General features: G+C 48.6%; 1 protein-coding gene across 8 annotated transcripts in view; it reads right to left on the reverse strand.

Moving 5' to 3' along the window:
- Nucleotides 1-24,283: 24,283 nt before the first annotated feature.
- The window catches only part of UPF2 (UPF2 regulator of nonsense mediated mRNA decay), a 90,672-nt gene continuing 88,963 nt past the window's right edge, over nt 24,284-25,992 (reverse strand). For all 8 annotated transcript variants that reach the window (XM_081554087.1, XM_081554086.1, XM_081554088.1 and 5 more), the window contains one exon: nt 24,284-25,555. In XM_081554087.1, coding sequence (XP_081410213.1) covers nt 25,546-25,555 — 10 coding nt within the window. In that variant the 3' untranslated portion in view covers nt 24,284-25,545. The remainder of the gene's footprint in view (nt 25,556-25,992) is intronic.

Consider the following 25,992-nt stretch of genomic DNA (forward strand, 5'->3'; position numbering starts at 1 on the left):
TGGAGAAAAAGTTTAGCCTCCTAGGCCTTCTCCAAGTTCCAAAGAATAAATTTAATCTGAGAAGTGAGAAAATTCAGAAATAAAGGAAGACAAAATAATAATAGTTGAGCAAAAGTCAAGGGCCTTTAGCTCTTCCTCAAGGGCTACAGATAATATCCTGAGCCATAGCCTGTGAGCAGCTTGGCAGATACTGAAACTCCCACCAGGTGGAAGAAGTGAAGTGTATGCTGACCACAAGCACGTAGACCCCAGACTGAACAGAACTAAAAGGCCTGATGGTGACCCCCGATTCCCTTGCCACCAACTAGTCAGAAGAATGTCCACGGGCTGACCGTGCACCCTGTGACCAAGTCCCTCACCCTGTCTTCAGAGCTGCTCCTGAAGACTGTCAGGGAGTCTGGGCCTCTTGGACATTAGCTGCCTGCACTCCCTGCTTGGTACCTGCAATAAACACTGCCCTTCCCTTCACCACACCCTGGTGTCAGGAGATTGGCTCTGGTGGGTGCAGGGGGGCAGACCTAAGTTTGGTTCGGTGATGCCCAGAACCTCGGCTTGAAGCAAGAGTCAGAGAGGAAGGTGGCAGAGAAACCAGGTTAGAGGAGGAAGCAGGAGGGAGGAGATGGTGGTGGAGGACACATTCTGGGGAGCTGGGGTGACAAGGGAAGGCACGAGGCTGGCACCCGGGGAGGGTCTCTGATGGGGAGGAGCTGAACCACAATCCTCCCAAAGGGGACCCTGAGCCAGCATGCCTGCTCCTCAAGCTTGGCCTCACCCATGCTGGCTGAGGAAGAAGAAGGAAAAGTAGGTGAAATTCAAGCGTATGGGCCCCCAGCTTTCTGAAACAAGGGAGAGGTGGGCAGGATGGTGGGCAAAAGGGGTGAAAATTTCCCACATGGCCACTCTACTGTAGGTGGCTTGGAATCCCCAGGGCAGCACCTCTGAGGCTGCCTTTGTGGTTTTTTTCCACAAGCCAGTTAACGTCCACCTCACTTTCTTCCCAACTACCAACCCTCCCAAGTGTCCAAACCCTCACCCGTCCCAAGCCCTCCTGGGCTCTCATTTTCTCCCCACGTGGAGCCAGGGGGTGGCTGGCCCTCCTCTGGGGAGGGATCCAGGAGGCAGCACAGGGCCCAGGATGCAGGCTCCCCCACTGCCGGTGAGCACCGGGTGTGGCAGGAGCAGGACGAATCGCTCTGGCTGAGCAGCCCAGGACAGAATCAAATGCCCAGAATCCAGCCCAGGAATCAAAATGCCCTGAAACCTTAGAGTCTTTCAGTCCACCCCTAAATAAGGCAAAGAAGTCAGGGAAAAATCTTTGGCCTTGAAGCAAGAGAGAAGGATCAAGGGCTCTTCAGGCTTTGGGACATGTGACTGTGACTTTCATGGCAGCTTTTTATAAAGAGCGCTTCTTTTTAAAACACAGAATTGACATGCTGTCTGGGGACTCTTTCTGTGACTCTCTCTGTGTACACAGATGATAGAGTTGATAGATACACAGAGTAGATAGACAGGGAGATAGATAGATAGACAGGATTGATAGACAAATAGACAGACAGGTAGATAGACAGATGATTGTTGTTGCTCAGTCGCTCAGCAATGTCTGACTTTTTGCACCCCCATGGACTGCAGCATGCCAGGCTTCCCTGTCCTTCACCATCTCTAGGAGCTTGTTCAAACTCATGTTCATTGAGTCAAGATGCCATCCAATCATCTCATCCTCTGTCGTCCCCTTCTCCTCCTGCCTTCAATCTTTCCCAGAATCAGGGTCTTTTCCAATGAGTCTGCTCTTCATATCAGGTGGCCAAAGTATTGGAGTTTCAGCTTCAGTGTCAGTTATATGAATATTCAGGACTGATTTCCTTTAGGATTGACTGGCTTGATCTCCTTTCACTCCAAGGGAGTCTCAAGAGTCTTCTCCAACACCACAGTTCAAAAGCATCAATTCTTTGGCACTCGGCCTTCTTTATGGTCCAACTCTCACATCCATACATGACTACTGGAAAAACCATAACTTTGACTAGATGGACCTTTGTCAGCAAAGTAATGTCTCTGTTTTTTAATATGCTGTCTAGGTTTGTCATAGTTTTTCTTCCAAGGAGTAAGCGTCTTTTAACTTCATGGCTGCAGTCATCATCTTCAGTGATTTTGGAGCCCACCAAAATAAAGTCTGTCACTGTTTCCATCATTTCCCCATCTATTTGCCATGAACTGATGTGTTTTTTTTAATGTTGAGTTTTAAGCCAGCTTTTTTCACTCTCTTCTTTCACTTTTATCAAAAGGCTCATTAGTTTCTCTTCACTTTCTGCTATAAGGGTGATGTAATCTGCATATCTGAGGTTACTGATATTTCTCCCAGCAGTCTTGATTCCAGCTTGATGATTCCATATATCAGCAGAGTATGAGCTACTCTGCATATAAGTTAAATAAGTAGGGTGACAATATACAGCCTTGACATACTCCTTCCCCAATTTGGAACCAGTCCATTGTTCCATGTCTGGTTCTAACTGTTGCTTCTTGACCTGCATACAGGTTTTTCAGGAGGCAGGTAAGGTGGTCTGGTGTGCCCATCTCTAAGAATTTTCCACAGTTTGTTGTGATCCACACAGTCAAAGGTTTTAGGGTAGTCAATGAAGCAGAATTAGATGTTTTTCTGGAGTTCTCTTGCTTTTTTTATGAACCAATGGATGTTGGCAATTTGATCTCTGATTCCTCTACCTTTTCTAAATCTAGCTTGTACATCTGCAAGTTCTCAGTTCACATAATATTGAAGCCTAGCTTGAAGGATTTTGAGCATTACCTTGCTAGCATGTGAAATGAGTGCAATTATGCAGTAGTTGAACATTCTTTGGCATTGCCCTTCTTTGGGATTGGAATGAAAACTGACTTTTTCCAGACAGATGATAGATAGATAGACAGAATTGATAGATAGAGTTGTTAGGAGTTGATATAGAAAGAGTTGATAGGTAGGTAGATCCAGAGTTGGTAGACAGAGTTCATAGACAGATAGGAAATCAGATTTGAAAGATAAATAGACAGACAGACAGATATATAGAGTTCATATATATGGATGAACATATGTACTCCTCATATCAGCCCTGTGGGGTGAGGCAGGTACCACTGGAGGAAGCTGAGGACTGCATGGCTAGGTAACTTCTGGAATCTCGCAGCTGGTAGTCATCAGAGTTGAGGTTCAAGCCCAGGCCGTCTTGCTCTCCATGACACAGGGTCCTGCGCTGGTCATTTCTCACCCTCTAGGGCTCACAGAAGCCGGGAGTCATGGTGTATGTGACCATGGACCCAGAGCAGGCCAGGCAGTGGGGCCCGCAGGTTAGACAATCTCAGAGCCCCTCTTTAAGGCACAGACTACAGAGTCAGACACGACTGAAGCGACTTAGCAGCAGCAGCAGCAGCAGCACAACACGATGATGACAACCATACAGGTTTTGGAAGCAGCCGGGCCAGGAACAGCCCCGGCTTTTCGGCTCTGCTGGCCTCGTGTAAACAAGACCACCTCTGCCCTGGTGGTCTCTGGGGCTGTCAGTCTCTGATTACCTGTGCAAGGGATTCTGGGATTTTTCTATCCGCTGGCACCTTGTATATCTCTTCTCTAGGAAGAGGAATGATATCCCAGGAGGGGAAACCATACTGGGATCCACAGGAAGCCCCCAAATCACGCGGCTCCCCCTCGGCTCACTTCTGAGACAAGTGCTGGAATCTGGGGCCCTTGGGTAGGGCCCTGAGTGCAGGCTGCTTTGAGCCATGCAGGCTTGGAAGCTGCTGGCACTGGGCATGCTTTCAAAAACCGTGAATAGCTGGGGGAAAGCTATGGAAAATTTCCTGCTCAGACCTGAAGCTGATGGGATCATTAAAATGTAACCCATCCAAGGCCATGCATGTGGCCTAACACACAGAGGGAGAAGAGGACCAGCGAACCCTACCCAGAGGAGTCTGGTTAAAGTTAGATCAAGAAGATCTAACATTCATTCTCCACTAAAAAGAGTCAGAGCTCTGGGGAGGAACAGCTGATTCCAGGGCTTGGGACCAGAAACCACAAGATGAGCCCAGAACATATGCTTGTGCCAGAAAGGGAGGAAGTACTCAAAGAATAGTGGGGATGTGTCAAAAAGACACAGAGGCTGGCCTTAATGGGCTCCCAGAGACCAGATCTGGGATGATCTGAGCATCAGGATAAATAATGATAATAATGAATCATAATCCACTGGGTGAAACAGAAAACCACAAGTCCACACATATGTTAATTGATTGTGTTAATTAATTTACCCAGATATTTAGAATTAATTATTTACCATAATTATTTGATGCGTAATTGGTTACTTATGTAGTTTCAAAGTATTTCTCCACAAAACACTTAGTAATTAGAAACAAAAACTCACACTGGTGGAGAAACTTGGCAGACAGACCTTAATCGGGAATTAGTTCCATCAGTGACAGAGCAAACAGAAAATTGTGCCGCCGTGAGAACAGATACCACCTCCGTTCCTACCGAGATTCAGACCCTGAATCTAAGCATGAGGCAACACCAGAAAACCCAAATTGAGGGACATGCTATAAAAAACAGTGTCTGTGATACTCAAAACTGTTGAGATCATGTAAGCCAATAAAAGACTGAGGGGCTTCTCTGATGGCTCAGTGGTGAAGACTCCACCTGCCAATTCAGGGAACACAGGTTTGATCCCTGCTCCAGGAAGATTCCACATTTCATGCAGCAACTAAGCCCATGTGCCTCAACTATTGAGCCTGTGCTCTAGAACCCAGGGGGCTTCCCAGGTGGCGCTAGTGGTAAAGGACCTGCCTGCCAATGCAGGAGACATAAGAGATGGGGGTTCGATCCCTGGGCTGAGAAGGTACCCTGGAGGAGGGCATGGCAATCTACTCCAATATTCTTCCCTGGAGAATCCCCTGGACAGAGGAGCCTAGTGGACTATAGTCCATAGGGTCACAAAGAGTTGGACACGACTAAAGCGAATTAGCTGGCCCTGAAGCCTGGGAGCCTCAGCTACCGAGCCCCGGCACCCCAGAGCTTTGTGTGCTGCAAAAAGAGAAGCCACAGCAATGAGCAGCCCATGCACCACAATTAGAGAGTAGCCCCCCACTCACCACAGCAAGAGACAGCCCTGTGCGGCAATGAAGATGCAGCACAACCAAAAACAAACAAACAAACAAATTAATAAGGAAATGAAACTACTTTTTTTTAAAGAAAAGACTGAGAAATGCCTCCCAGGCAAGGAGACCAAAGAGATGTGACAACTAAATGGGACACAGGATCCTGTGTTCCTTTTGCTTTAAAATGGACAATCACTAGGAAGACTGGATGTAGAACAGGGCAGACTGACTTCATTTGATGGTCATGTTGGTGGAGAATATTCTTGTGTGTAGAAAACACAAGCCAAAGTATTTGGGGTATGGCCACCATGTCAGCAGTTTATTTCTTAATGCTTCTGGAAAAAAAATCTATATTTTTTTTACCAGGTTTCACTAGGAATTTCACAGTTCACTAGGCGGTTTCTAGTGACCCAGTCTTCTGCAGAACTGCAGGTCTCAGAGATGGCAGGGAACCCAAGAGACCAGACAGTCTGGTCCCTTGTCTGAAGGGGTGGAAGGGTTTTCTTGCCCCACCCCCCACCCCCGTTTCGCAGAAGAGACAGTTGAGAACAAGCCGGTAGTGTGATGGGCCTTCGGTAGCTCATTTCACGAGCGGATGAGAGACTGGAGGAAGAGACGGTGGGAACCACATACAGAACAGCAGGGCACCCGGGCACCTTTCCCTGGAGCCCCGCTTCCACCCTGACCCTGCACTGTACCATGGAGTCCTTCCTGACCAGGAAACTGCCACATTGAAAGCAGTAAAGAAAAAATAATAGGAATGGATGATCAGGGCTCAACCTAGATGGCTGGGGACCTTCTGCCTGTTTTCAAGTCCTCCCAGCAAGAAAAGGTCCTACTGCAGCCCATTCAGGGCCCCTGCACCCTGCAGGGGAGGGGTCAGGGAGAAGGAATTCCTCAGGAACAGCCTGCTCCAGGAGAAAGGTGGATATTACCTCTGGAAGGACAAGGAGTCAAAGACATTTATTTCAGGGAAAGCGTCTCTGGAGAAGCAGACCTGGAGACAGGAGAGGTTGTCATGGCCACTCTTCCCCTTGACGGTGAGAGGAAGTCCTGTCTGTGCCTGGAGGGGTCAGCCTGCACGAGACCAACTTCCCCTCATTGCACATGGCCCAGACAGAGTGGGAAGCTGGAGTGATGGTTGTTGTTCAGTCACTTAGTCTTGTCTGACTCTTTGTGATCCCATGGACTGAAGCACGCCAGACCTCCCTGTCCTTCACTGTCTCCTAGAGCTTGCTCAAACTCATATCCATTGATTCGGTGATGCCATCCAACCATCTCATTCTCTGTCATCCTCTTTTCCTCCTGCCTTTAATCTTTCCCAGCCTCAGGGTCTTTTCTAATGAGTTGGGTCTTTGCATCAGGTGGCCGAAGTATTGGAGCTTCAGTTTCAGCATCAGTCCTTCCGATGAATATTCAGGGTTGATTTTGTTTAGTGATGCGCTTGTCATTTAAAAGGAGGAATAAGAAAAGCTGTTATGTCTCGTGGTTGGGGTGTGACAGCATAGAAGGACCGGCTCGAGAAACACAGGTGTGACACCAGGCTGGAGATTCCTACAGCTTTGTCCCCTGAAGTCAAGCTACTTGAGACATCAAATCAAAGTGGGCAGTCATCTTTAGAAAAGACAAGCTGTCCTAAGCTTGACGAGACTTTCTCCAGGCTCCTGGGGGAAAGATCATGGGAACAAGGCCCTGTGGACAGTGGTCAGGGTCATTTCCATTTTCACATCTGGAGAAACTGGTCCAGGGCCACAGCAGGGACTGGTAACACAGCATCAGGATCAGAACACAACCTTCCCTCCATTTGTCCCCATGGCTTTTCTTTCCTTGCCAGCTGTTTCCATCAAGGGAACCTCAGTCTAATGAAATGGAGCCAAGGCTGGTCCCATTGTTATAGAAGCAGTGACCTGTCAGCCTGCCTGAAAGTAGTCACAGGTTAGCAGAGAAGGAGGCTGCCTATTTCCCTACAAACTCATACCCAACGATTACACCCGGAGGCATATGCAGAGCCTTATAGCACGGTGTTTCATCTACCTGAGCAATTACAGAACCTCACAACCAAAGGGTACTCAGGGAGTCTGATCTTTGAGCTGCACTGGTGGGATATCAAGTTGCTTGCTGTAACAGAGACCCACATCGTATTGGCTTAAACAAGATGGAAACCTCTACCTCTGTCATTTAGAAGTTCAAACACACAGGTGGAAGTATGTGGTGGCTCCACAACCATCAGGGATCCAGGACTCTGTAACTCTTTGCTCTGCCATCCTCAATATGTGCTTCCATCTTGTGGCCCAGAATGGCTGCTCCAATTCCTGTCATCATGTTTACATTCCAGCCATGAGGAAGGCGACACGATGAAAGGCTAGGGCACATCACCTCCTTTGAGGATATGACCCAGAATTTACACACACTTCACTTTCATGCATATGCCATTAGCCAGGATGTTGTCTCCTGGTCACAGCTAGGTAAGAACCAGGCTAAGGACCTAGCAACTGGAGCACTAAGTGATGTGTAATAATAATGGTACTACATAACAAATGTATATTGGGGCATCAACTAGCAATTTTGTCACACAAGTGATGCATTTTAGCTACTCAGAATTAACAGGAAAGTCTTTTTCTCCAGAGCTGGCACTTTTAGGTCTAAACTGGAACCAATTTTCTCTGCTCAGATGTGCATGCAGGATCTGAGCCACACTAGACAGTGGTCAGGGTCACCCCCCGGTCTCTCTCGGGAATCGGTCCTAATATCCTACACTCTCCCTGTTGTCTCCTCATCTTTTTCTGCTTTGGGCTCAGCCCCTGGGCTCCTACTCTGTCATGGGCAAGGCGGCAGGGAAGAGCTGCTGGGGTACCTCCATCTGCACATCAAGACTCTACCTGACTCATCGGGTCATGGAGGGGGACCACAGAGGTGTGGCCCGGGAGGAACCGAGCCTCTGTCTTGCCAAGAGTGACTTCTCAACCAGCTCTCAGGGCAGCCGAGGCTGTGGGTGGGAGCCAGAGCTGGTCCTGCGGGTAGATGGGGAAAGGTGGAAACCACCCTCACCCACCTGTGGACCAGTGTCAGTGGCAGATGCCTGGGAAGATCGGGGATACCTGCCCTCGAGCCAGGCTGAAGGGTCAGCTGTACATGTGCTGGCAGCAGCATCCCTGCCTTTCTTTTTCCACTGAGCCACTTGGAGCATCCTTCTGCACTGAGGGAGGTGCCAGGTGGCCTCAGATGCTCGGCATTCAGGACCCCTTTGGCTGAGGCCAGAGACAAGGGAACTCGGAGTCCTGCGTTTAAAAGCCCTGAGGCCCGGAGGGCAGAACAACACCGTGGTGAAACACACAAATTCAAGTCAGAGCTCTGAGACTGCAGTCCCGGCTCCAGCATTTACGAGCTTGACCTGTGGGTGGGTTACCTGGTATCTCTACGTCTGAGTTTTCCATCCATAAAATGGAGATCACTGTGCCTACGGGATGGGATGGGTGAGTCATGAGTGGGCTGGCGCTGGTCAGCAGACCCTGGGTGACACCAGCCACCCCTGCTCCTCAGCATCTTGGGGCCTCCACTCCTCAAGCATGTAAGCGAGGAAGATGTTCCCACACCCAGCAAAGGACACTGAGGGTGAATGTCTTGCAACTCTAGAAGGTTCTCTGTGTGTGCATGTTCCCCTTCTTTTTTCTTCTCTGCTTTCCTGAGTCTGCCTTCTCTACAGATAGGAGGGGGGCAGATGACTATCCCCACCTGCCCCCAGAGAATTCATATGCATATGTGTATGTGCTCATTCACTTCAGTCCTGTCCGACTCTTTGCGACCCCATGGACTGTAGCCCGCCAGGCTTCTCAGTCCATGGGATTCTCCAGGCAAGAATACTGGAGGGGGTTGCCATTTCCTCCTCCAGGGGATCTTCCCGACCCAGGGATTGAATCTGCATCCCCTGCACTCCAGACAGATTCTTTACCACTGAGCCACTGGGAAGCCCAGAGAATTCACACCAGCTCTCAATCCAGAGATGGGTCTGCAAGGGCCCTGTTTGTCTGTGTTCTGGCCCATCATGATCCACATGACTGACAGGAGGTAGCTGAGGACAGAGGAAGGCAAACAGGGCACGTGGTGCTCGCTAGAGACAAAGAGTGTGGGGTGGGGGGCAATGGCCCGGGAAGCCCTTCAAGCATCACAAAGAGCATCATCACCATCAGCCGTGGAGCCCACGGGGGCTGAGGGGTGCTGGAGAGAAGCACACCAGGAGAACATCAGCATACTTCAGGAGGAAAGAGGAGGACTTTGAGGAGTGACCCCAGGGCCCCGAGGACGGGGTCCACCCTTGCCCAGTTCCAGGAGGCAGTCCTAAACAAAACATGAACTCATCTACTTCCTTATTCACCCATCACACCACCAACATGATTCATCTCATTTCTCCAGCATCCACTAACTGATGATAACACTGGGAATATTGAGAGAAATCTCACTGAAACAAAAGTCATCAGAGGGCAAATAGAAGCTTTGGAAACAGAATCAGATTCTGTCAAAAGTCAGACACCATGGCTTTGACTTGGAGATGGCTGGACTCTAGGGAACTTTTTCCTTTTAGAGATGCAAGACATGTGTAGCAGATGTAGGCGCAGGAGGAGGACAGGGTCTGGAGCACTGCAGAGCCCAGAGCTCCTGACTCTCCTGTCCAGCTCTTCTGTGATCTCCTTGTGATGGACCTTTCTCCCAGTGTCCAAGCTTTTTCCTTTTTCATTCATATTCTCAAGTCCATCTTTGTGCTTCTTGTACCTTGTTTTGTATTTGTAGCCTGCACTCTCCGCTAAGGTTCCGTGAACAGTTTCCACCTGTGATTTCTCAGAGTTTTACATCTGGAGCAGTCATGTTTGTACTACTTTAAACTCTTAAGCCTTTAAGTAAACATGTGCTCAGAAACACAGGGCAATCTGCTAGATGCCCTTTTAGCTCTGTGTAATGTCCAGATTGTGCAAGGTGGGTTTACACTTTTACAAAGTCTAATCTTCATTTCAAAAATATTGATTATAGAGAAGCATTAAGTCCTGCAGGTCACTACCAAGCAAGATGATAAATGACTGTGACCAGAAGAGGATGTTCTGTCATCACCAGATGTTTCCACAGTCTATGGCAGGAGTAATCAGGTGGGAACTATGCTCCTCTGAGCTTTGTGGAAACAAATTTAACTTTTGTGTATGGTGAGTAGACTCTTTGTTTTGTCTTTAAAATCCAGGCAACTTTTTTCTTTTTCACATATTATTTTCTTTTCACTGAATAAAATGTTCCAGGAAGGTACAGCAGGTTATCTGGGTTATGCTGTGGCTTTGTCTGCTCCCCAGAACATCACCAGATATCCCCAGGGATTCATGATCCCTGTTTCAGAAGCCCAAGACCGAGGACATGTCTAGCTTGTTAAAAAGGTAGACAGAAAGGGGGGCTGCAGAGCTTTAAAGGGATCAGACACTTAAAGCAATCAGTCATTTATACTATAGTCTAAATTCTCCTCCCCTTTCCTGAGAAGTTTCAGGTCAGGAGAGAGGAGCAAGGAAGAGGCCCCAGGACAGGTAAGGGCAGCAGAAGGTACAAAGAGAGAGGGAAGCTGGGATTAGCAAAGTCATCCTGCACCTCTGGGTCTGGCCCAGGGCCAGCCCTGATCCTCTGACATCAGTGAGCAAGCATTTGTAGTATTTGTTACACACCTCCTAGTCCCAGAACATTCCATTCTGAGGCCCCCCATCAGGGGAGGGCTGCATGGAAGCCCCAGGGAGACCGAGCCCCGATGGGACCTGGCTGGGAGTTCAGGCCACAGAATTGATCAGCCCAGGAGATCCTTTCAATCTCCAGGCACCTCTGGCTCCCCGTCGTCTCAGATTTTAGGCTGCCTGTCCCGCCCTTGGGGAGCAGAAGTCCCTGATTTGGGGTGGCTAGACCCACCCAAAGGGTGACTTCCAGATGGGCCAGAAATGATATCATGGCCCCAGGCCTTGAGAATTTTCCTGCAGGGCCCAGAGGATAGGTTGCTGGAATGTTCCCTGTGCTGTCTTCACTTCCGACTGCTGCACTAGCTGCCAGCTGCACTCCCAGGTCTCAGGGGTCTCGGGAGGTGTTCGAGCTGGCTCATCGGAGATGAGCAGCCTGTCCCGTGCATCTCTGGGACCCCAGGAGCCCTTTCAACTGAGGATGATTTTGGGCCTGCTGGGATGGGAGGGGGTTTCCCTGATGCCCCTAGCCTGAGTTTGTGATGGGGGTAGGAGGCAGAGTCTGATTATTTGAGCTCAGTTTGTTGTTTAGGGCCAATGAGACTCCTGGGAGGTGAGACTGTGCTGTTCAGGGTGAGGCTGGGCCCTTCAAGTCCATGTGGGGACTTACTGTCTTCACTGCCGAGTAAGCAGTGGGCATCTTGGGTGTGATCCCACCTCAGGTGAGCGTGCGCATGACCCATAACCGGTGGGAGCACCCAGGTTTTAGCATTTCTGGACCAGGTATCGTGCTCAGGGCTAGACGTGGGTCACCTTAATTTCTTCTCATGACCGACTTGTGCAGTCGTTCCTTTACCATCTCCGCTGAAGGATGAGGAAACTGAAAGTTAGAGAGGCCAAGGTCAAGGTCACAGAGCCAGCAAGTGACCAGGTGACACTGGACAAAAAACCCGTCTTCTGATACTGGCTGACCCCACAGCCAGCGGCCTATGGGTGGGAGGAGGATGCTCCAGGGACACCCGGGCCGGTGAGGCAGCATCCTCATGTCTGAGGTCGATCAGCCGGGCCTGAGGCACCATCCACCATCCTGTCCCCAGCTGGTGGACGCAGGAAGATGTGCTTGTAAATGGAGGGCTTAGAAGAGGTCATGAGAAGGGGTTACGACCTCTATCCTTGCAGGGCGGGACATGAGGGGCCAGGCGAGGTCACACCCTGCTCGAGGGGGTACTGGGACCCCGGGTAAAGGAGTGTCCCAGGATGGGCACAGATTATGCCACGTCAGCAGGAAGCAGGGTCTTCCTTCGTCCACAGAGGCCACTCTGGTCTCATATGCACTCATTTCTTAAGTAAACCAGGCGCTGAGAAGGCTCTGTGTCCACTGACCACACTTCCCAAATCAACAGTCTCCACCAGGGGCTGCCTCTGCAGACAGTGGAGCCAAGTATTGGAAGCCAGGACTAAACCAAATCCTGGGTCCTGCCATCACTGAACGTGACTCTCCCTCTCTCCCTCCACTCCCCCTCTCCACCAAGGGTGGGCATGGCCAAAATAAACGGAGCAAGCCCCGCCAGCCTGGGTCATCCCTCCACTGGCCAGCAGGTCCACGGAAGTCATGAGGTGGGGTGGAGCGTGGGACCCCATGGAGCATGGCTCTCTCCCAATGCAGTCACAGTTCCAAGAGGTGTGTGTGTTCTAGAACTCTTTCAGAATCTCTTTACAGGGAGGATGTGGATTAGCTGTGGTAGCACAGGCTTGGCGGCAAGTGGGGCCCTCAGCAGCAGACAGCACTCCCATCCTCCCCATCCCCACCTCCACCATAGGTGTTCTTCCTGATCCCCTTCCAGGGGGTGATGCCTTTATTACACGGAGTCAGAAAACACTGGACTGAGAGCAGGCCTCTCTGGAGTGTGTTCTCCCACCACAAATCAGGAGGGACAGGGCTCAGAAAGGCAAAACACTCTTTATGACCCAACAGGGCGGGTCTCAGGATCTCCTAATTTCCTAACAATGGCATCTGTGGGTCTGAAAGGGATTGCCGGAATTCATTTTTCAATGAAAACATTTTCTCAAAAAGAAAAATTCTTCTGGGCGAGGATCAGTACAGAACTTTGTTATTGGGGCGGGTTGTGGAGGGATGGGGGACATGCGGAGACTGCAGACAGAGCAGCCCAGGAGAGCGGAGGGTGGACAGGGAGGGGAGGCGGGCATGGAGATGGGCCTCTGGGCTGGGCTGCAGCTGCTCCTCCCCTCCCCAGGCCCCACCACAGCCCCTGACCTAAGGCTGGCTGCCCACTGCTCCAGACTGGCGTTGCCCGCCCAAATGCTGACCCCATCTGCAAACACAAACAAGGCCACTTATCTGCATTGCCTAACCAAGGTAAACAGCCCTTCAAGGGCCCAGGCCCTGCCCTCACCCTCAAGGTCGGGCTGCTGGGCCAAAGGTATGCACGGGGTGATTTTTTTCGGTGACTTATTTCCTCCTGGCAGGACTTCTAGATTCAAGTGGTTTCAGTTGAGTAGGTCTTTAATTGTCATCAGAGAATCCTAAGTCTAGCAGGAGCCTGAAGCAGTTGTAAGGTCCCTCCCCTGCCCCTTTGGCTAGCTTTCTGCCATTTTCAGAGGAAGAAGCCCCATAACCACCACTGGTCATACTTGGCAGGGACAGGAAGCCTTTCTGAGGTCTGAGCTAAATCTTTCTGGTTTCAGGGTGGGCCTATTCCCCTCCGGCCCTGTCTCTCACATAAACACAGGGCTGGTACTGGAGGGCACACCACCGCAGGCCTCAGCACACAGCCTCAACAGCTAGAAGACACTGTCCTTTTCCCAGCACATTCGGGAGATGATGGGCCTGACTTCCTGTTCTGGATGTGCTGCCAGCCAGCTGTGTGACCTTGAGCAAATCCCCTAATGTCTCTGAGCCTCCACGTCTTTACCAGTAAAGTCACAGGGCTGGACTAAAGGGTCTCTTAGATGTATGTCCACCCAAATTCAAGTGTTGAAGGCCCAAATAACCCCAATGGGACCATATTTGAAGACAGGGCCTTTTAGGAGGTGACCAAGGTTAATTGAAGTGGTTAGTGCTGGGGTCCCTGGAAGAAGAGGAAGAGACACCAGAGCATCCTTCTCACTCCCACCAGTGCACAGAGGACAGTCCGTAAGAGGGCAGTGAGCTGCAAGCCAAGGAGAGAGGCCTCAGCAGGGTCCAGCCCTGCCAACACTGCATTGTTATTATTTATTTATCAATTCATTTGGCTGCATCAGGTCTTAGTTGTGGCACTCACGAGCTCCGATTTTTATTGAGGCATGCAGGATCTTTAGTTGTGGCATGCAAACTCTTAGTTGGGGCATATGAGATCTGGTTCCCTGACCAAGGATGGAACCCAGCCCCCCTGCATTGGGAGCATGGAATCTTAGCCACTGGACCACCAGGGAAGTCTCTCTGCTGACACTTTGACCTTGGACTTCCAGCCTCCAGAACTGTGAGAAACAAATGTCTGTGAAACTCGGTTATGGCAGCCCAGGGAGATAGGCCCTTCTGTCTCTGCCATTCTGGAGTCAGTAAGATGGCTGGAACCCCAGTAGGAAACCCTTGTCTGTCCAGAAATTCTCACAGGAGCTCTGTCTCTGATGTCACCTGTGGCAGTGAGATTCTGCTTCCAGACTTCTTTAAGTACAGATCTTTCAATTCCTCTGGGCTCTGGGATCCCTGGGCTGGGGTGTGGGTGGGGGAACTGGGTCTTCTCCATCCTTCCCCAGGCTCTGGAGCATAATATGTGTCTAACAAATGTTAGTGGATGGCGGACAGATGTTAGGTAGGTGCACAGATGTGTGGATAGATGGATGGATGGGTGGACACATGGATGGATGTCCCTTTAGTTTCGCCTGCTCTGTCTCTCCATTGAGTAATTTCCAGGCTAGTCTTCCAAACGTCCAGCTTGGCTCGTGGCATGACCCAAATACCTTCAGAGGTTGTGCACTGCTTGCCAAATACAGTTCAAACTCCTCTGCCTGGAATCTGCCCCCCACCTCCTTCTCCCGTTCTGCTCTCCTCCTTTCCCACTGTTCTGCAGCCAAATCACATTAGGCAATCTCTGCACTCCTGCTACTCAGGGTGACCCTGTGACCTGCGCATCTGCCCCACCTGAGAGCTTGTCAGAACTCTCAAGTCTTTCCCCAGACACAGGGAATGAGAATCCGCACCTTAACAAGACCTCACGTGAGTCATGCTCATGAGAGTTTGAGAGTCACAGTGTCTGCAAAGCTCCTGCCAGTCATCAGTTAAAATCTTTTACATCATTTAGGGTTCAGCTTGCCTACAGCCCCCATCACTGTTCACAGCCCCTATCCCACTTGGCCTAACAACATCCCCCTCACATACACCCCTGCACCTCTGAACCTACACAGACACGCACACACGTGCTGTTTCCTTTCTCAGAACAAACCACAGCACTTGGTTTATGCTTCTCTTGTCCCCAGGCTAACATTGTTCCTAAGGTATAAGCATTTGAGATGCATCCCTCTGTTGTTAACTACAATTGTCTGGTAAGTAAGGACCTTGTTAGTCTATTTCATCCCACATCGTGTCTCAAAAGATGCCTTGCACCTAGCAGGTATCAGGCAAATGCATTAAATAAGTGAGTGGATCAATGGAGGACAGATTCCTAACAGGGGAGGAAGGTCCACAGGATCCTCATTGATGGCAGCTGCCCCAGGCATCCTGGGGCAAGAGTTTCACACGCCTGGTCCTGCCTTTCTTCCCTGGAATACTTGGGAGCCTCTCAGTTTGCCTGCCCCACTCCAGCCCCCAACTCTGGAGTGATGGGGCATCACTGTGGGGCACAGGACCTGTAGGGCACAGACACAACCTGTGGGGCACAGGAAGGACCCCTACAGGCTGTCTGACTGTCTCATTCATGGGCATGGTGGGGAGGAAGAGGAGGTCAACCTTGTCAGGGAAGGACAGCTGAGCTTGCAATAGCATCAGCAATGCTGAGTCTATCCTCTTCAGCTGTCAGTTCCTACACTGGGATGTCAGGACAAATTCATAGACTTCCTGACCTCAGTGAGCTTGTTTTCCTCCCAACCCATCTTGTAGGGAAGCAGCTCCAGTTGCCTTCACACATCCCTCCTCCCTTCTCAGGACCCTGGTATTTGGTCGGTATATGGTGCTCTCTGTAGTTCTTACATTACATGGTTAAAAACAGAATAATTCTCCTAAGATCAGGAGCAAGGCAAGGATGTCTACTCCTATCATTTCTACTGGTTACTGTACTGGAGATTCTAGCCGATGCAATCAGGAAAGAAAAAGAAAAGTCATCCAGATTGGAAAGCAAGAAGTCAAACTGTATTTGCAGATGACATGAATCCACGAAACAACTACTATAACTGATTGGGTTGAGCAACATCACAGGATACCAGACTAGTGTAAAAAACTTAACTGCATCTCTAGATATTAGTAATGAACAATCTGAAAATAATATTACAAAAACCACTTAATCCATGACAGCTCAAAAATAATACCACAATTTCTATGGAAATCCCAGCAAGATACTTTGTAGACAGAGACAAGCTTATTCCAAAATTTATATGCAAAGGCAAAGGAACTAAATCAGCTAACAAGTTTAACAAAGAATAAAGTGGGAAGACTCACTCTTCCTGATATCAAGACTTACCATACAGCTATAGTAGAACAGTGTGGTATTAGTGAAGCGACCCACCCAGAAGTCAGTGGACTAGAATAGAGAAACCAGAAATAGATCCACATGGTAGGTTCTGTGGTTGTTGTTGGTTTGACAAAGGTGTAAAACTTACCCAAATGGAGAATGACAGCCTCTCCAACAAATGGCATTGGAGCAACTGATCATCCATGGGAAAAAAAAAAAACAAACAACAAAAAACCCCCCAAAACCTTAAACCTCATATCTTATACCAAAGTTAACTCAAAGTAGATCATGGACCTAAATGTAAAATGTACAACTGTTCGACTTTTAGGAAAGAAGAACAGAAAACCTTTGAGATCTAGGGCTAAGCAAAGAATACAGTTATCACCAAAAAAGATAAGTTGGACTTCATCAAAATTTGAAACTTGCTGAGCAAAAGATGCCATTAAAAGGATGAAAGACATTCTACAGATTGGGGAAAATCATTTGAAAACCACATATCTGACTTATATCTAGAATCTCTAAAAGAATTGAAAGAATTCTCAAAACTCAAAAACAATACACGAAAGCAGACCCCCCAGCTTTTAATTAAATTAGAAATGCAGAAGACACGAATAGACATTTCATCAAAGAGGATATATGAATGACAACCACACAAAAAGATGCTTAACATCATTAGCCATTAGGGAAATGCAAATCTTAACAAGTAGATACCAGTACACACTGACCATGGCAGTTATAATTAAAATAAAAACAGCAGTGATAAGACCAAATGCTGGCAACAATGTGAAGAAACTGGATCTCCCCTACATTGCTGGTGGGAATGGACAATGGTGCAGTCACTCCAGAAAACAGTTTGGCAGTTGTTTCTTAAGAAACTAAACATGCACCTACCACATGATTCAGCAATTGTACTCTTAGGTATTTGTCCCAGAGAACTGAAGACTTACCTCCATACAGAAACCTGTACGCATACTAAACTGTACACTTAAAAATGGTTACAATGGTAAATTTTATGTATATTTTCCCAAGATTAAAAAAAAAAAACTTGCACAGAAATATTTACAACAGCTTTATTCAGAATAGCCTCAAACTGAGAACAACACAAATATCCTTCAGTAGGTGCATGTTTAAACTCAGGGACATCCACCCAACAGGGTTACCACTCATCCATAAGGAACCATATTCGCTGACTTCAGTGGAATCTCAAGGGCATCATAAATCCATCATCGATCTATACTGTGCAGTTTCATTTACGTAACACTCTCAAAATGACAAAACTCTACAGAAGAAACCAGGTTAGTTGTTTCCAGGTACGACGACTAATTTTATACGTCAACTTGACTGAGCTAAGAGATGCGCAGGTTGTTGATGAGACACTATTTCTGGGTGTGTCTGTGAGGGTGTCTGCAGAAGAGATGAGCATTTGAATCAGCAGACTGAGTAGAGAAAACGGCCCTCCCCAATGTGTGTGTGGGCATCCACCAGGCCATCAAAAACGTGAAAAGAACAAGAAGGTGGAGGAAGGGGTACCTGCTCACTCTGCTTGAGCTGGGACATCCATCTTCTCCTGCTCTCAAACAAGGGTGCTCTTGGTTCTCTTCTTCAGACTCAGTGGACTCACATCATCGGCCCCCAATTCTTGGGCCCTTGATCTGGGACTGTGAACACCTCTGGGTCTCAGGCCTTCAGACTTGTGTTGAACTGTAGAAATGACTTTAATGCTTCCTCAGTTTGCAGATGGAAGACTCTGAGACATTTCAGCCTGCATAATTCCATAATCTCCTATTCCTATAATATCCCTAAATATTCCTATAAATAAAATAGAATAAAATATACATCTCTATTTATACTTTGTTCTGTGTCTCTGAAGAACTACTACATCAGGGATCAAGGAGTAGCACACAGGAAGGAGCTCTTTGTGGTGAGAGAACATTTCTGTACCTTGAGGGTGGCAAATCTACACATGCAATCCCATTCTGTGGAAACACACGCATATGCACATGTAAAAACTGTGGAAACTTAATGGGGCCTAGAGTCTAGTTACCAATGTTGAACCAATGTCAATTTCCTGGTTTTGATGTTTACTGTCATCATATAAGATGTCACCGCTGGGGGAAGCTGGACAAAGGGTTTGCAGGACTTGAATATTTTTGCAACCTCTGGTGAGTCTGTAATTATTTCGAGATAAAAAGTTTTTTAAAAGTAAAATGCTATTAGGGATTTTGCAGTTGTTTTCGATTTCCCTCCCTCAGTAACACCGGGGGAGGCCCTCTGTGCTTGTCTGCAGATCACAGCAGCGGGAACGGAGCACCCGGGAGCCAGTGAAGAAACCTGGGTGGACCACGCAAGGGGTAGGATACCAAAGTCACAGGCTGCTGGCTCTAGGGACCTAAATACACAGATCTCTCTCACACTCCACCACTTCCTCAGGCTTTCTCTTGAGGGGGCCTTGTGGGCCAGTGGCTCTACCAGGTTCCTGCCAGTGGCTCTAGCAGGCTCCTGCTGCAGCAGGCGGTGAAGAGGAGGGGAAGAGAGGATCTGGTGGGTGTGGTCTGCCTGGTTCTGAGACTGCAGGAAGCCAGGGTTTGCAGAGGGAGGCCTGGGCCTCTGGGAGGGCCAAGGGCAGGCTGAGGCCAGAAGGCCCCGGCCTGATCCGGGTGTGCAGCCACCACTGTGGGCTGTCTCAGGTCTGTCTCCAGGGTCTCTCAGAAACAATGCAAAGCAAACAAACAAAAGTCAAATTAAAAGGAAGGGAAAATCAGGTCAGGCAGAACAGAGAGATCCGTTTACACTCAGCCCGTCTCCCCAGTCTGCACAGGGTCCAGTGGGAGCGTCCCCTGGCTCCTCACTGTCAGGGCCTGTCCTCACAGCAGGCCTGAGCTCCAACCGCACAGTGGGGCAGCACTCTGGAGCCGGGGCCCTGTGCTTTCCTCCCCCTGGCCAGGGCAACGTCATGGCCTCAGCTCTCAGGCCCAGACCCTGGCCTGCCCACCTGCAGGCTAGGCAACTCCAGAAACCAGGGCCATTTGGCAGTGGCCCTTTTTCCAGGCAGGTGTGGAGCCAGGGTATGCAAACCCTCAAAGGGGGGCCGTGGGGGCCTCTGGGCAGCACCCCTACATGAACAGCACCTGGGGACCGTCTGCACTCACTCCGTCCCTCTCTGCATGCCCCGCCCACCCAACTGCACAGCCCAGGACCCCACACCCCTTCTTCCCAGCCCTTCCTACACCTGCCCCTTCTAAGCCAGCCCTTTCCCCTCTACCTGGGAAACCTGTCCCCTTTCCACCATCACCCATTGTTTTTCAGCCAAGCTCTTACCATTTCCTGCCTCCAGGTCTCCACAGTTCTACTTCAGCCCTACAATCTGACCTCCACTCTGCAGCCAGATGATCCCATGAAATCAGACCAAAGAATCACACCACATCCAGAAGAAAATTCACATGCCCCGCTCTGCCTCATGAGTCCTCTCTGACACAGACAGCTCTGTGCCCACCTCTCACTGGTTTTTCTTCCATTCCTCAAACAGGCCACGCTCATACCCCCATCTCCCATCTCTTGTCTGGAATGTCCTTCCCTGTCTTTCAGGGGCTGATCCTCGTCATTCAGGGAATTGAGCTGGAGGGACCACAGACCACAGCACCTCACCCCCGGAGTACGTGGGCTGCAGTCTGGGTCTCAGGGAAGCAGAGCCTGGGAAGGCGGTTAGAGTGCAGTGTTCACGAGGGAGCACTCTGGGGACCCGCAGCCGAGGAGCAGGATGGGCAGGGCAGGCTTGATGCCAGCTGGACTGGCCCGTGTTGTCCTGACTCGGGCTAAGGACACCAGGCCTTCGTGCTCCTGCTCCAAGCAGCCCTTGCATGTGGGCCCCCACAGGCCCCCTACCTCACTTGCAGCTAAGCCCATCCCAGAACAGGGCCTTCAGCATTGCAGTATCTATCTCAGCTTCTCTCATTTTGATATTCTTAGTTTTTTGTTCCTGTATGCTTTTCAAGAACAGAGGTTCCACAGAAGCAGGATTTGCAGTGTCACCAGGACCTTAGCCTAGCACATGGTAGGTGTGGAGTGAATGCTCTCCACTCCCCATCACCCTGAGAAATCCACTATTTGATTCTCATCACCGAGACGACATCCATGAAGCTTCGGTTAAGAAACTTACCCAAGGAGCGGCAGGTATGCAATCCCAGGCGGCTGGCTCCGTGTAGTTCCCCAGCCAGCGCCCCCGCCTTGCTGGAATCAAGGAAGAGGCTGCACATTCATGAGTGGCTTGGAACAGATTATCAATTACCAGAGGATTTGGGTCATACCTCACAATCCCTCCTGGGCTCAGTGTTAAGTCAACGGCCCCTCTACACAGAAGTCGTAGTGAACCTGCACTACGTGTCCTGCACTGCACGCGAGCAGGGGTGCGGGGGGCGGGGATCTGATGAAGCAGGAGACGACTCTGCTTCCTCTTTTCAGCTCTGCTGCCTGTTCTGCTCCATCCGCTTCTTCCCCTTCACCACGCCCTCTCAAGGAAGCCTGGAAAAATTCCCACCAGCCTCAAGAGGGCTAAATCTTGTCAATCTGACCCCCATCCATCATCTGTCCTGGGTGGGGGGTGCATTTCAGCCAAAAGCCCATACTTTTCTGTGATGCTGGAAGACCCCAAAGCCACCTGTGCTACTTCTGGAGTCAGAGGAACTAGGACCTTGTGTGTTTCTCCTTAATATTCAACCCTGTTACTGGCAAGAGATGTATGAGGGAAAAAATTGAGAAAATAAGAGGTCTATGCCTGAATTCAAGTGGCCAGTGATCTCTGGGGAGACAGATACTGTTTCTCTCTGACAAGGTAATGGGACGTGGTCCAGGCCTGTTTCACTGAGAGGTGGCATTCCCACCGCAGTTCAGTAACATTTTTCTGTGGGTAATAAAGTGGAGCTTGTTGGAAGTTCTGTGTGATTTTCAGCCACCCAGGTCTGAACGCAGGATTCTCTGCACACTTGAAGGGTTTACGAGCTCAAGGGCCAAGCTTGGCCAACTTTGTATGCAACTATGTACAATGCACATAGCACACAGAAGCTGCGGTGCTAATATTACTACCACTACTAGTCAACCTTTATGAGCACTTACTATACATCGATCCTAGCCACTTTGTTAAGACCCTCAAGTCCATTATCTCATTAACTCCTCAGACAACCCTAGTAAACTGTCTGCACAGGAGAACACTGAAGTTTAGAGGTCAATGACTACTCAAGTTCACACAAGTAGGAAGCATAGGAGTTGGTGCTCAATAAACATCTCATGAGTTACTGAGGGTGTCCACCTGGTGCCTCCACATCCCCTTTGGGAACAGGTGTTTCTGGCCTCTGGGCCACTAGTGAGAAAATGTTCCAGGCCTGAGGGTTCCTTAGTGGCGAGTGTGTACAGGTGCACACAGATCTCAGGGGACATATGAAGTCCCCCTGCTCACCTCCTAGATTACAATGCAAACAGTGCATGGAACTAGATTGACACTCTGCCCATCAGTCCAAAAGAGAAATGTCCTGCGAGTGCTGGCCCCAAAGTTGCCAGCATCCAGAGTCAGAGTGAACTGGGAAATGGGAGACTAGTGGGACCTGTGTCCACTCTCCAAATTCCTGAGCTCACCTGGTCAAGCAGATGAGAACCCGTCACATACCCAGCCTGGGGTTCAGTGGCATTTAGGTCAAGTGCAGAAGTCCTGCTGTGGACAATGGCAGGACAGGTGGTTCAGAATGTGGCCACATGCACTTCCTGGGGTAAAGCAAGTTCCCTCAGAATTCTCAGTGTCCAGGCGGAGTATGTGATGAGCACCTCCCAGGGCCCCCCAGTCCAGCCTGGTGCTCCTACAGATAGGAGTTCTGTGTAACTCTTGCAGAACAGCTGCTGAGCACCACCCTGCAATTAATCTCATCCCCACCCAGGGGCAGGTGGGCAGCACCTCTGATGAAGCTCGAGGTGGTGGTTTAGCCACTAAGTCGTATCCGACTCCTGCGATCCCATGGACTGTAGCCCACCAGGCTCTTCTGTCCATGGGATTCTCCAAGCCAGAATACTGGAGTGGGTTGCCATTCCCTTCTCCAGGGGGTCTTCCCAACCCAGGGATTGAACCCGAGTCTTCTGCACTGCAGGCAGATTCTTTACCAACTGAGCTACAAGGAAAGGACAGCATCTAACTCAAATGAGGGATGAGGGAACAGCAAGGTGTCCTAGAGGAGATGAAGCTTGAACTACATCTTGAAACTAACCAAGCCAGGCAGTAAGGGGAGAACAAGGTATCATAGTAACAGTGCCATCAAGTGGACCCTTCCTATATGCCACGTGCTGCATAAGCAGTTTACACATATGGTCACCTAATTTCACAGAATTGTCACATTTCTCCCTTATTAGAGTTATCAGTCCCATGGGAGCAGGGATTTTTTTTCCCTCTACCTCTGTATCCCCAGTGCCTGGTAAACAGAATGGAGTCAATCAATCCTTCCCTTCCCATGGTCGCCAAGTATTCATCAAAACGTTTAAATCCATAAATCCAACCAGACTGACTATCCAGTATCACACAGGAAACCAAAGAAAAGGTAAAAAAATAAAAATAAAAAATGAGCGCTTGTAGACATACATGCACATACTCAGCAGAATCTGAAATGCTTCCCCCAATAACTATAAAACTAAAACATCCTCCATGGAAACAAACATTTGAGTAATAACCCAACAATTTCCAAAGTTACTCCTCCAGAAAGAAGCACTTACTGAGATAACAGAAGATGGCTGACCATCCTTTGTACTTTGTCCAAAGGTTTAAAAAAGCATCACAATAAGAATGCCAAAAATGTGATTTTTACTTATAGCATGCTAATTATTTTTAAACTGATTCCACCTCCATTTTGTCTTCATTCAAAACAAGCCTAGGGAAGAGCACTAGACAGAGCTAGCGCAGTTACACTCCAGTGCCGGCCACACAGAGCGAGAGATGTTTTAATGAGAGGTTGTATATAGATAAAACATTTGGAGTTCTTTAAAAGCCAAACTTTAGAAATAAACGTGTAGCTATGTGGAAAAACTTCATGTTTAAAATCTGGATGAACCTCGGTTATGGATAAGTGAGTGTAGGAAGTGGCCTCCTCCAGGTAATTCTTAATGCTCCTGCATGTCAAGCCAGTGGTTTCACAGAACTTGCCCCCTTGACCACTGATCACTGGTCCAGGGATGGACGCTGTGGCAAGTGGGGCCAGCAAGTAAGATGGCAATGAGGGTTGGGAAACAGGGTTGAGAGAATTGAGTTTTGAAACTTTATTAAGTCTTTGTCTTTTCAAATATGAATGACTCTCAGCAAATTTTAGCAAGAGTGATTACAGTCACACCTTCTGGATTGTCTCAGTCAACCTTGGAATAAAGACCTGAAAGAAACTGAAAACAATGGTTCTCACGATTCCCTTCTGAGCTGCCTGCCTTACAGCCGCGTTTATCAACCCTGCTGCACACCCTCAGGTAAGAACATAAACACCACCCACCCAGACCAGATGGTGCTGTGCCAGCATTTTCCATTGTGACTGGTTCAAGCCTCTTCTAAACATGTTTATTCGATTGGATTCTACAGGCTACTTCTCTGTACTGACCCCAAGGTAAGCTGACTCAGGCATCCAAGAAAACAATGCAAATAACAGATGCTAAAATGAGAGCAACGATACAAGTGAAATGCAAACAAAATCGTCTCTAAGACTATAAAGAACAAAGATATCCGTGGAAAATACTGATTTACACATTTAATAGGTTTCCAAACCCAAACCAAATAAAACACAACCACACCAAACCTAAATTACAACACTTTATTGCAGCATCGGCAAAGGTCAGATTTCTGAAGCTGGTGAAGATCGGGCAGCATTTCCATGTGAAATGTTACAACTTTACAAGTTTTGTTTCTTATTTAATTCTACATGCAGAAACTAAAACATGGTAAAAGAAAAAATGCAAAACAGCTAGAAAAAAAAGATGTAATCAAGTTGTAGCTTACAGATGTGTTTGCTCTTCAACTAAATTCACTATGCCTACTGGAAAGCAAACGAAAGGCAACTATCCTAATAAATTAACAGATTGGCCAGAAACAGACTAAGAACTCTCATTTCTATGTAGTGGGGGGAAAACAAAACAAAAACAAAAGCAAAATAAAAGCTCTACTGTTTCCATACTTTGTTTAGAGACAGAGGCTGTAAACCCATGAAGGTCAACACAATCTCCGGATCCCCTTCTCGCTGTCCTTCGTCTGTCTTCTGTGGTGTCTGCCTGGCACGCTGTTTGTTTTCAATGATACTTACAATGGGCTCGACTATCCCTGTTCTGAGGCTGGTGTCAGACTCTCCGAAGCCATCTGGGTTCATGCTGTGTGTACTAATCGTCTTCACATTTTCCTTTACCCTAATAGGCAATGTTGTATTACTGACTCTGATGGATAAAACTGATTTTTCTCCCCCATCCCTTGTTCCTCATGAAAGAGATTCCTAAACAAAAGCCTTTCTGGTGGATTATCTGGTACCTGGATATCTTTCATCATTTTGCTGTCCTGCATGTAAGTTTTCACTAGATTTTACTGCTTGCTCTATACTTTTCTACTGTAGTTCTGGAGCCCCCAAATGTATCTTCTTTCAACATGGGATGTTCAATTCAGAGACACTGAAACTCAAATCAAGTTTAAACTCAAGTTCATTTCCCCCATACCATTACCATTACAACCGTCTCTTCTCCGGCTCAGTCATCTCACTGACGCTCTTCCTGGTGTAACTGCTCAGGAGTCAAGTCAACCACCTCATTTCTTGACTGCCATTCTCAAGAGAAGATGAACCCTCACGTGATTTCCATTACAAAAGGCCTTTTCTGCCTTGTCTGGAAGCGTCGGCTTGTTCCGGTGTTGGCAGAGGCTGCTGTTTCTGCCTCATGGCCCCAGCCTGTCCCAGGTTTAGATTCGCAACTCTCTAGACCGACATGCTGAGATGTGTCCACTGCTCTCATTCAATTGCTGGAGGACTCCACTATCCACAACATCAGATACAGGACCTAATGAAATGACACGTGCTGCTGGATCAACGTCTCCTAGAGGCACAAACAGGGCAATGTTAAAGAACCAGGACTGAGGATGCCCCTTCAGCAAGAAAACGCCCCCTGAGTACCACCAGCCACTGTTCACTGACTGCAGAGAAGTCAGTGCTTTTTAAAGAGGGTACAGATTTCTACTGAAGAAACAAGAGGGGGCAGAGGGGCACTAAATAGGGCAATTCTGACAGTGATGGAGAGGGTGGGCCCATCCACTTTCCTGTAATTACTTTCTAAGATGCTGAAAACCCATGGCTTGTGTCACAGCTGAACTGTGTAACCCCCAAATTTGTGTGCTGAAGTCTCACCTCTGAACCTCAGAATGCAACCTTATTTGGAGAAAGGGTCACTGAAGAAGTAATTAGTTAAGAGGAGGTCAGACTGGAATTGGATGAGCCCCTAATCCAGTATGACTGTGTCCTCATAATAGGAGGACA

The sequence above is a fragment of the Giraffa tippelskirchi genome, chromosome 13 (genome assembly GCF_054371585.1).
Source record: "Giraffa tippelskirchi isolate mGirTip1 chromosome 13, T2T-mGirTip1v1.2.pri, whole genome shotgun sequence".
NCBI classification, from domain to species: domain Eukaryota; kingdom Metazoa; phylum Chordata; class Mammalia; order Artiodactyla; family Giraffidae; genus Giraffa; species Giraffa tippelskirchi.